The sequence below is a fragment of the Otolemur garnettii genome, unplaced genomic scaffold, assembly GCF_000181295.1.
Source record: "Otolemur garnettii isolate 467f Iridium unplaced genomic scaffold, OtoGar3 scaffold00021, whole genome shotgun sequence".
Taxonomy (NCBI): Eukaryota; Metazoa; Chordata; class Mammalia; order Primates; family Galagidae; genus Otolemur; species Otolemur garnettii.
Genome location: NW_003852416.1, coordinates 23,074,588 through 23,086,105, shown reverse-complemented (window position 1 = coordinate 23,086,105; position 11,518 = coordinate 23,074,588). Strand labels below are relative to the sequence as shown.

The 11,518-nt window shown below is 44.7% G+C and overlaps 2 protein-coding genes across 5 annotated transcripts in view; one reads left to right on the top strand and one right to left on the bottom strand.

Annotated features, from left to right (window-relative positions):
* Nucleotides 1-10,007, bottom strand: part of EXOSC1 (exosome component 1) — an 11,962-nt gene extending 1,955 nt beyond the window's left edge. The window contains exons 1-5 of one of the 2 annotated variants that reach the window (XM_003787297.3): nt 9,935-10,007; nt 9,712-9,827; nt 5,771-5,845; nt 3,717-3,805; nt 32-65 (exon numbers count right to left, since the gene is read on the bottom strand). In XM_003787297.3, coding sequence (XP_003787345.1) covers nt 32-65; nt 3,717-3,805; nt 5,771-5,845; nt 9,712-9,827; nt 9,935-9,965 — 345 coding nt within the window. In that variant the 5' untranslated portion in view covers nt 9,966-10,007. Of the gene's footprint in view, nt 1-24; nt 66-3,716; nt 3,806-5,770; nt 5,846-9,711; nt 9,828-9,934 lie in introns of those variants that run through there. The other variant, XM_023511761.1, reaches the window with a different exon arrangement.
* A 137-nt stretch (nt 10,008-10,144) lies between these two features.
* ZDHHC16 (zinc finger DHHC-type containing 16) overlaps nt 10,145-11,518 on the top strand; it is a 12,706-nt gene continuing 11,332 nt past the window's right edge. For 2 of the 3 annotated variants that reach the window (XM_023511665.1, XM_023511663.1), the window contains exon 1: nt 10,145-10,362. The gene's annotated coding sequence lies outside the window, so the exon portion shown is untranslated. The remainder of the gene's footprint in view (nt 10,363-11,518) is intronic. The other variant, XM_012803598.1, reaches the window with a different exon arrangement.

The following is an 11,518-nucleotide window of genomic DNA, read 5'->3' as shown; positions in this document are numbered from 1 at the left end:
AAAAAAAAAAAAAAAAGAACCAACCAACAACCTTGTCTTTCTCAGTTGCTCGGACATCTTCTTTGCTATAAAAAAAGAATTAACAGGAAGATTAGTGACCTGTGAGAAAGAATTATCCTGTAGATCCCTAGCAGATAAAAAGCTACAATAGCAGACAGAACATGTCATAATTGGGACCCCACTGCCACCCAAGGAAGCAGGATGGAGAAGCAGACTTAGACCACGTAGAACATCAGTATTGGTATCCCTGACCAGAGAACATTAGAACATATTTGGCGGGAACTCTGCTCCTTGGGACAACTTGAACAGAAACACAGTAGAGCCACCCTGAATCTTGAGGCTGGATAAGGCCTCAAAAGTTAAATTATCTGGCTCATAAAAATTGCTTGTCCTGGCAGTACCTGTAGCACAGTGGTTACAGCACCAGCCACATAGATCAAAGGTGGTGGGTTCGAAACCAGTCCGTGAAGGGGTACAGCCCCCCATACCTAAGCTACCCATGGTAGTTTATTCTCAAGTGCTCCCTGAGGGATATGACTCTAAGATTCTTATTCTGAGAATATGTTTAGATCTGCCTAAAAGCAGACAGTTACAGCTCGGCACCTGTGGCTCAACTGGCTAAGGCGCTAGCCACATACACCTAAGGTGGTGGGTTTGAATCCAGCCCAGGCCCACCAAAACAACAATGACGGCTGCAACCAAAAAATAGCCGGGTGTTGTGGTCCCAGCTACTTGGGAGGCTGAGGCAGGAGACTCGCTTGAGCCCAGGAGTTGGAGGTTGCTGTGAGCTGTGATGCCACGGTACTCTACCCAGGGGGATAGCTTGAGGCTCTGTCTCAAAAAAAAAAAAGACAGACAGTTACGTGCTTACACATAAGATAGCTGGTGGGTTTCGCCAGGTTGTAGCTGGAGATAACACTTGCTGAGGCAGTGGGCTGCTGTATCCTGTACCTTCCCCACATTTACACAACAGTAGTCAGTTTTAGTTTAAAGGAAATGGGCAAACAGGAACAGACATCCTGGCGCTTTTGTGGTTAAGTCTGAAGTAAAAATGCCTTTTTTAACTGTGCTTGTGCTCAGCAGCAGTTTTGTGCTGATGTGGAGTTTTTAATGGCAGTTTTGACATCTCACTTTGTTTTGCTTCTTTTTTCTATTTTTAACCTTTACTAGGTAAGTTTATAAGGAGCTCAATAAACATGGGTGTCAGTTGTGTGCCCGACAGAGCTTCAGCCCCCCCTTTTCAATCCAATCATTTTGTCTAGCAATGCTTTCCTCTGCGTCACCGAACAAGGGGTTTTGTGGGACAACTTCAAGCAAGCAGGGTCACGGCTGGACCAGGACATGCTTGACCGGTTCTACGGAACTCTTCACCGACCTTAAGGTTAGTTACTGAAACTGGCAGAATCGGGAGGGTGCTTGCTGAATTGTAAATTTCAGAACTCTCAACATATTTCAAAAAGGGGTTTCATTCATTACCATGGGTAACTCCTACTGGGTTGTTGACGATGAATACATACAGTTGTTAAGAACTTTACTAGAAGCTCGGCGCCTGTGGCTCAAGTGGCTAAGGCGCCAGCCACATACACCTAAGGTGGCGGGTTCGAATCCAGCCTGGGCCCGCCAAACAACAATGATGGCTACAACTGAAAAAAAATAGCCAGGCATTGTGGCAGGCGCCTGTGGTCCCAGCAACTTGGGAGGGGGAGGCAGGAGACTCCCTTGAGCCCAGGAGTTGGAGGTTGCTGTGAGCTATGGCATGGCGGCACTCTACCCAGGGGGACAGCTTGAGGCTCTATCTCAAAAAAAAAAAAAAAGAACTTTACTAGATACTATGGGTATCTCAGTTAAAACTGCTTCTTTCTGGTTTATTTTCCACCACAAGGGCTTGTTGTTACTGGTTTACACCTGACTCTCATAATCAATTGAATTTAGCTGCTTGGGAAGAAGTAGGTGAAGAAATGAAACGCTTCCACCAAAAAGGAAATATTATTGATAAAGATATTTGGGCTATTTACCATCTTGTCAAATTAGCTTTACAGTCTTTTGTCGGAGGTAAGAGGAAAACATCCAAACTCCCGACTTCTCCTGATCCTGAGCCTGACAGTGCAGTCACAGATCTTATTAAATTATCTGTTTCGGATAAGGCTGATGGCGCTGGCCAGGAGGACAAACAGGAAGAAAAGGAGACCCCAGAGAATGGAGGGGATCAAAACTCCTGTTCCTCTGAGGATGGTGCTGTAGGAGAGGAAGAACCTCCCCTATCTGCATCCATTCAATCTCTCCACCACAAAATGACTGATGTCAATAATTTTATTAGAGAATGTTATGATATGGTAGAGAAGGCCAGGGTTTCGCCCTCTGCACCTCCAGAGCCTTTGTTAGATATGACCATTCCATCATCTGTTCCTGTTCCTGCATTTCCACGGCCTCCAGTTTCTGACTTTCTACCACCACCTCCTCCTCCAACACCTATATTGGAGGATGAGCCGAGACCTTTAAAATCTATTGCAACCCCTGTTGAAAACCCACTAGCTATCTTATCTGTAAACATGTGGACTGCCTGCTTTTAGGCAGATCTAAACATATTCTCAGAATAAGAAGCTTAGAGTCACGTCCCTCAGGGTGCACTTGAGAATAAACTACCATGCTTAGGTATGGGGAGCTGGCCTTCAAGCCTGGGCCAGCTAACTAACAATGACAACTGCAACAAAAAAAATAGCCAAGCGTTGTGGTGGGCACCTGTAGTCCCAGCTACTTGGGAGGCTGAGGCAAGAGAATCACTTGAGCTCAAGAGTTTGAGGTTGCTGTGAGCTGTGATGTCACAGCACTGTACCAAGTGAGACTCTATCTAAAAAAAAATAAAAAAATAAAAAAAAGAACTGTTTGTCCTCTCTCAAAGAATCGACAGAGAAATAATCTATGATATCACTTACCAACCTTTTTAATGTCTTACAACTTTTGGTTTTAATCTGTATTAAAGAAAAAAAAACAGCCTTCTAGTTTGGTTAGAATCTTTTTTTGTTTTTTGAGACAGAGCCTGAAGGTGTCGCTCTCAGTAGAGTGCCCTGACATCACAGCTCACAGCAACCTCCAACTCCTGGGCTTAAGCGATTCTCTTGCCTCAACCTCCCAAGTAGCTGAGACTACAGGTGCCCGCCATGACGCCCGGCTATTTTTTGGTGATAGTTGTCATTGTTGTTTTGTCAGGCCCGGGCTGGATTTCAACCCGCCAGCTCTGGTGTATGTGGCTAGCGCCTTAGCCACTTGAGCTACAGGCGCCAAGCCATGATTGGAATCATTTTGACACTGTTAATCTTCAGCTTCACTCAATTCTTTTTGCCTTATCTTTACTTTTATTTTATTTTGAGACAGCCTCTCTTTGTCACCCTCAGTAGAATGCCATGGCATCACAGCTCAGAGCAAACTCAAGACTCTTGGGCTCAAGTGAACCTTTTGTCTCAGCCTTCAGAGTAGCTGGGACCATAGTTTGCTTTATTTTTAAACCCTTTCTTATTATTTTCCCTTTGTCATAGATCATGTAACATTCTCTTTACTGCTAGGGGAGAATCAAAGCACAAAGCAAAGACAAAAATAGGCAGGAATAGGAGTTTAACTGTTTCTAAAAATTCTAACCTCCCTGTCTATCCTAATCTTAATTACAGGTGCTGAGGCAAATGTGAAGACAAGTGTACTTTTTAGACAAGGGTACTCCTTACCGGATTGTTCCTCGAAAAGAGTTCTTAAGTGGTGTGGACCCCACATATAGGATGTGTACTTTAGCAAAGCGTGAATTGATGCTAGAGACCTATGGAAGAGAGTTAAGATCAGCATCAGAGAGTTAGCAGTTGTCAATTTAAGGAGGCAGCAATACACTAAGAATTACTAAGACTTTAGTCCATGTAACCTTACTTAGATTTTTTCTTTTCCTTTTTTTTTTTTTTGTGGTTTAATCATATAACTCACCATAACCTCAAATTCCTGGATTCAAGCAATTCTCCTCCCTGGACTTCTGAGCAGCAAGGACTACAGGTGCATAACACTGCACCCAGCTAATTTTGTTTTTGAGAGATGGCATCTTGCTATGTTGCCCAGGCTGGTTTCAAACTCCTGGGCTGAAGTGATCCTCCTGCCTCAGCTTCCCAAAGTGCTGGGCTTACAGCCATGTGCCACTGTGTCTGGCCCTTAAGTATAGATTTTCAAAAGTATAGAAGTCTAACATACATCAGACACTGGGCATGGCATCAAAGTTAAACCTTCAAAAGATATTACTAAGAAGCCTGTATAGTGGATGGAATTTATTTTTATTTATTTTATTTTTATTTTTTGTGACAGAATCTCCTCTTTGGTACAGTGCCATAGCATCATAGCTCATAATAACCTCAAACTCTTGGGTTCAAGAGATCCTCTTGTCTCAGCTTCCTGAGTACCTGGGACTACAGGTGCCCACCACAATGCCTGGCTATTTTTAGAGATGGGGTCTCACTCTTTTCCAGACTTGTCTTGAACAACTGAGCTCAGGTGATCCACCTGCCTCGGCCTCCCAAATGCTAGAATATAGGCATGAGCCACTGTGCCCAGCCCCAGCATGGTATTTAAATTTATATTTCAGGAACTATTGAATATATGGATCTCTGCCTCTGTATTATTTTCAGACTAACAGATTTATTTATTTATTTTGAGACAGAGTCTTACACTGTCACCCTCGGTTGACTGCTGTCATAGCTCACAGCAACCTCAAACTCTTGCCCCACCCTCCCAAGTAGGTGGGACTACAGGTGCCCACCACAACACTCAGCTATTTTTAGAGATGGGGGTCTAGATCTTGCTCAGGCTGGTCTTGAACTCCTGAATTCAGGCAATCCACCCACTTCGGCCTCCCAGAGTGCTAGGATTACAGGAATGAACCACTGCGCCTGGCCTTAACACATCAATTTTTGTGGAATAATTTTACAAATTGCTGGAGTAATTTATAAAGAGAGAAACTAAGAGCTATTAGTCAACATAAACTGACAATGGGTAAGGATAGGCAGGGAGTACTGATGTGTTACAGTTATTGATCAGTACAGCAACAACTTGTACCTCCCCTGAAATACACCAGAAGATTTTAAATTTAACTGAAATGCTAGAAAATAAAGTATTTTATTCTCTGCTGGAAAAAGGTATTAGTTTCAGATGTTCAAAAATCATCCTCCTTATTATCCTCTGAGGCCTGTTTCCTAGCCACAGATAGAAACTACATACTGAGTAAACTAGTTCAGTCAAAGAAATGTACATACCTGAACTTGTCTGCCTTGATCATTACCCAAGAAATCTTTAGACCAGCACAATACAGTAAAATATTCTATGATGATAAAAATGCCATGTGCTGACCAATATGGCAGCCATTAGCCACAAGCAGCTACTAAGCACCTGAAATATCACTAGTATGACTGAGGAAATGAATTTTTAATGCTAATTAATTAATTAATTATATTTCTTTTTTTTGGAGACGAGGTCTCACTTTGTCACCCAGGTTGAAGTACATGAGTACAGTGGCTTGATCATGGCTAACTGCAGCCTCAAACTCCTGGGTTTAAGGGATCCTTCTGCCTCTACCTCTTAGGTAGATGGAGTAGCTAGGACTATAGGTTACATCTCACCATGCGCAACTATCTGTTTAATTTAAACTTAAGTAGCCATATGTGACTTGTCACTACCATATCCAACACTTCAGTTCTAGAATTATCACAATTTTAGCATTGAATGGGCAGGTACTCTAAGCCCAACTTACCTTACAGGTAACAATAGCTCCCACATCTGGCAGCAATTGAGACTCTGTTTCTCTCATCACAGATACCACAGGAAGCTACAGAGAGAAAATAATGTCCTTAGGTAAAGGTATGTGTAGCTTGAGAATAATATAGGCATGCTTTTTTTTAGAGATAGAGTCTTACTTTATTGCTCTCGGTAGAATGCCATGCTATCACAACTCACAGCAACCTCCAACTCCTGAGCTTAGGTGATTCTTTTGCCTCAGCCTCCTGAGTAGCTGGGACTATAGGTGCCCACCACAACACCTGGCTATTTCTTTGTTGCAGTTTGACTGGGGCCAGGTTCGATCCCACCACCCTTGGTATATGGGGCCAGCGCCCTTCCCACTGAGCCCCAGGCGCTGCCCCAATATAGGAATGCTTTAGTGTACAGTTGGCATCACAAGGGCAAGTGGAATATGAATTCACTTACAGTCTAGAGAAGGGGGCTTTAGAAATTTTAGGAAGGAGGTGGACCAAGGGGCCACAGGAATAGAGACATACTCTAACCATTCCAGATGATTTCTTTTTCAGTCTCACTCTGGCATCGAGTAGAGTGTTGTGGCATCATAGTAATAGCAACCTCAAGCTCTTGGGCTCAAGTGATCATCTTGCCTTAGTTTTTCTTTTTTTAGTAGAGACAAGGTCTCCCTCTTGCTCAGGCTGGTCTCAGACTCCTGAGCTCAAGCAATCTACCTGCCTTGGCCTCCCAGAGTGCTAGGATTACAGGCGTGAGCCACTGCACCTGATCATTCCAGGTGAATTCTAATAAATTTTTTAGTGATTTTCTTGAATTTTCTTGGTAATATAAGAATACTGCCTGTAATCATGGATAACCTGACTCTTCCTTCCAGAGTTATATAGTTTCTGTTTATTTTATTGCACAGGCTAGAATTTCCAAATAAATGTTAAATAATGGTCATTATATTTGTTTCCATATATATAATATGTATATTATATATATTATTATTTTATTATATATATATTATTATTATTATTGTTTTTTTAAAGACAGAGTCTCAAGCTATCCCCCTGAGTAGAGTGCCATAGCATCATGGCTCACAGCAACCTCCAACTCCTAGGCTCAAGCAAGTCTCCTGCCTCCGCCTCCCAAGTAGCTGGGACCATAGGCGCCTGCCCCAACGCCTGGCTATTTTTTTGGTTGCAGCCGTCATTGTTGTTTTGGTGGGCCTGGGATGGATTCGAACCTGCCACCTTAGGTGTAGGTGGCTGGTGCCTTAGCCACTTGAGCCACAGGTGCCGAGCCTATTTCCCTCTATTTTAAGGAATAATTAGCATTTGTTCTCTGAGTACAGTACTGGCTGTTAGACTAAAGTAGATATTTTGAGCCTTATCGTTTATTAATCTCTCCCTTGCTTCCTATGCTTTAGCTCTCCTACCCTTTTAGTTTCTCCAACTTACTAAATTCTTCTTGCTCAGGATCTCTGTTCAACCTGTTCTCTCTGCCACAACTGCATTCTCCACTCACCCAACTCTTATTTATCCTTTAGATGATTTGTTGTAAATGTCACTTCTGCTGACTCGGGTGGGTATGCCACGTTTTCACCATACTCTGCATTATTCTTTCAAAGTAGTCCTCATATTTGTAACCATATCGTCACTTGAGTACGTATGTATGTAATTATTATTATCATTATTTTTTGAGACAGTCTCACTTTGTCACCCTTGGTAGAGTGTCACGGCATCATAGCCCACAGCAACCTCAAACTCCTAGGCCTAAGCGATTCTCTTGCTTCAGCTTCGCAAGTAGCTGGGATCATAGGCACCTGTCACATTATAACACCCAGCTATTTTTATTTTTATTTTTTAGAGACAAAGTCTTGCTTTGGCTCAAGCTAGTCTTGAACCTGTGAGCTCAGGCAATCCACCAGCCTCGGCCTCCCAAGCGCTGGGATTACAGGTGTGAGCCACCATGCCTGGCTAATTGAGATGGAGTCTTACTCTACTGCCCAGACTAGAGTGCTAAGGCATCAACCTAGCTCACAACCTCAATCCTAGGGTCAAGAAATATTCCTACCTTAGCTTCCACAATGCCTGGCTAATTTTCCTTTTTTTTTTTTTTTTTAGTACAGACAAGGTCTCACTCTTGCTCAGGCTGGTCTTGAACTTCTGAGCTCAAGTGATCCTCCCACTGTGACCTCTAAGAGTGCTAGGATTACAGGCGTGAGGGCCTGGCCTCATTTGAGCATTTATGTTATTATGATTTGTGTTTGTGTTACTTGATAACAGAAAACAACAAAAGTATTTGGCTCATTAATATATCCCCACAGGTGGAGGCTGTTCCAGATACATAAAAATGCTCAAGAGATATCTATGAAATGAACAAACTTAAGAATGTAAGGACCTTTAAAAAAATTACCGAATAGGGGCTCGGCACCTGTGGCTCAAGCAGCTAAGGTGCCAGCCACATACACCTGAGCTGGCGGGATCGAAATCAGCCCGGATCTGCCAAACAACAATGACAGCTGCAACCAAAAAATAGTCCCAGATACTTGGGAGGTGGAGGCAGAAGACTTGCTTGAGCCCAGGAGTTGGAGGCTGCTGTGAACTGTGATGCCACGGCGCTCTACCCAGGGTGACAGCTTGAGGCTGTCTCAAAAAAGAAAAGCAGTGAATAGGGCGGTGCCTGTGGCTCAGTGAGTAGGGTGCCAGTCCCATATACCGAGGGTGGTGGGTTCAAACCCAGCCCCAGCCAAACTGCAACAAAAAAACAGCTGGGCATTGTGGCGGGCACCTGTAGTCCCAGCTACTCAGGAGGCCAAGGCAGGAGAATCGCCTAAGCCCAGGAGTTGGAGGTTGCTGTGAGCTGTGACGCCACAGCACTCTACTGAGGGCAATAAAGTGAGACTCTGTCTCTAAAAAAAAAAATTACTGAATAGAAAGTTCCCATTTTTCATATGAAGAAGATGAGAGCTTAAGTTTCTTACTGGAAGCAGAATCAAGATCTAGTAGTAGTATCTAAGCGTTCTAATTCTGAATCCTTTCATTGTGTTACCTGCTTTTAGGCTGCTCCTTCTAAGAATATTTATCTGATCCTGACTTAATCCTAGATCCACCTTCAGAACCAGAAAGGACAGTATTATTCATGCATTCAACATTTATAGAGCAGCAGCCTTGTACTAGACGCTGAAGATACGGTGCTGGGGCCTGCTTTCATAGAACTTTTGAGTCAACTGGAGGCTGAGGTTGCTGTGAGCTACCATGATGCCATGGTACTCCTACCCAGGGTGGACTCTGTCTCAAAAAAAAATTTTTTTTTCGGGTCAAGCAGGGGAACAGTCTAGTGAGAAATACAACATAACTGAATGTTTAATTATATGTTGAAATCAATGACTGAAAGGAAAGGAATGGAGTTCTTTATGAGTATTTAACAAACAAAAACCTCACAAAACTCCTTTCCTTAACTAGTAGGCCAATAAGACATTGTCTAAGAAAGCGATAAGAAAGAGGCTATCCAGTAGGAATTAGGAATTAAATAGGCTAAGGAAGGGAAAGGAGTATGTTCCACATAGATGACATGTATACAAAGGCTCTGTGGCAGCAGAAAGCTTAGCGTATTAACAACAATGAAAGTAGCCAGCATGACTAACTGCAGTTAGTGAAGTGGAGACAAGTGGAGCTAGCTAGATAAAGCCGGAGAGGTAGGCGACATTCACACCAGATTCAGCTCACTGCTGGTCTAGGCTGGGTAACTGTCAGTTCACGTTTGCGTTTGTCCCAACCTCCTTCCCCGAGTGTCAAGAGCAAAACTGGAAACTAAGTGCACAGTAGCAGCGACCAAAGCTGAACGAACAGAGTCCAAATCGTTCTACTGGTGAGGCACTAAAGACACGATCGCTGTGCCAGGGCCAGAACCGAAGGGCAGCCTAAGAAGGAGAAGATGGGTAGCAGCTCCCTTTACCGCGCCGTTCTCGCTAGTCTTCGTCAGGCAGCCAGCAAGCGACGAAAAGATGTAGCCGTGCCGGGTGTAGGTTCCGCTGCCCGGGCTGCCCTCCTCCAAGTTACACAGACGTTCGCCTGCAAAAAACACGCTGCATCAGCCTTGGGCCCCCAGAAGCTAGTGGCCACCCAACCTTCCTGCCTGTATCCCTGTCGAGGGCTCTGTATGGGAACAGCTCGCTTACCAGGTATGCAGTATCTCACGGGTGGCGCCATGACGACCACTGTCCCAAAGCCCGGATGAAAACGAAGCCGACTTCTCATTGGCCTAATCTAAGTCCAGTTCCTCAGTAAGAAGCGCGTCAAATGGTGTAGTTTCCCACGTGATGTGCGGCCGCGACTCCTCCAGGGTAAACTCCACTTCCCAGGTTTCCCCGGGCCAAGTCCGGAGGCGGAACTTCGGGGCTCCTGCGCTTGCTCTTGCGCTTGCGCCTGGGGTTGAGGATGGGTTGGCGGCGGGTCCGGGTCTACTGCCTGGCGCTGTGGGTGGCGGACCATGGTGGGTCGGATTGAGCCGGCCTCTGCTCGGGCGCCATGCTGGAGGGGGTGGCAGTAAGCGTCAGCAGAGGCTGCGGGGCTCCATTTGGCTGACTGGGGAATTAGCAGGCGGCAGGTAAGGGCGGAGCCGCGGTCCCTGCTCTCCATCCTAGTCCCTTTTTCTAGTGTCGGGCGCTGCCCCGAGGCCTTGTCGTGAGTCCGGGTTCCTGCTCTTTCTTCGCCCCGCCCTGCGGGGCCGTCCCCTTCTCTGGCAGAGCACGCTCTCCCGGCAGCTGTAAAGCGCAGTGCTGGACTGAGGTCATTCGACCCAACTCGCCCATTTCACAGGTCAGAAACTCAGATCCAGAGACAGAAGTTGACTTGCGCCAAGTCTCTAAGATAGGTTAAAATAGAGCCCAAGCCGGACCCAAGTTTTTTGACTCCCAGTCTCTTGCAGTTTGACCACGCTGTCTTTATAGAGAAATAAAGCCTTTTCCCGGTTTTTATAACTGCAGCTTCCAATCCTACAGTCGGATCCTCTTAAGCAATGCTCTGGTTGTGTGGGTGCTTCGTTCAAAGATGAGCAGCCCCGTGATAAAGTTGCTGGTCTTTTTCTTCTCAGCATGTTAGCCGGGAAGGGAAGTCTTCACATGGATAAAATGCTACTTTTTACTGATGTCTGACATCTCCTGCTTGAGATTGCAAACATCCCGAAAGTAGCGTCTTTGTCCAGATAAGTTTTGCCACGACTTTGATCTCAGTTCATCTGACTTCTGTGATTTTGCAGTCTGTCCCTCCCTGTCTCCTCTCCTTTCTTCTCCAGTCAAGTTTCCCTTTGGGAAAACAGATGATGACTTAGAACCTTGGGAATAGTTTGTGTGCGCTCCGTATCCTGCAATCTCCTGTAATCTGGTGGCATATGGCCCCCATCCTTGTGGCTACTATTGAGGGATCCATGGACTTAGGGCTTGTGCTTGAGGTGATAATAAAACTGCCTTCCCCCAACACATAATTTTTTGAATTTTGTTTTACCTCAATTTCCTGAGAGGAAAAGTCTGTATTTTCAATTATAGCCCTTTTATTACATGTATCTTTTCCTTGGGATCCCCATACTCCCCATTTCCCACTAACTAAAGGGGAGAGGGCCTGGCTTTAGACTTTGTACACTCAAGTCTGATCTGTACCTGTGCATCTGCAAGCTTCCTGTGTAAAATGGTTATTCTGATTTCTGGTTGGACTTGTGTTCTAAAATGACGTCTAGATCCTAAGGGCAATGATTTTTTTTTTTTTTT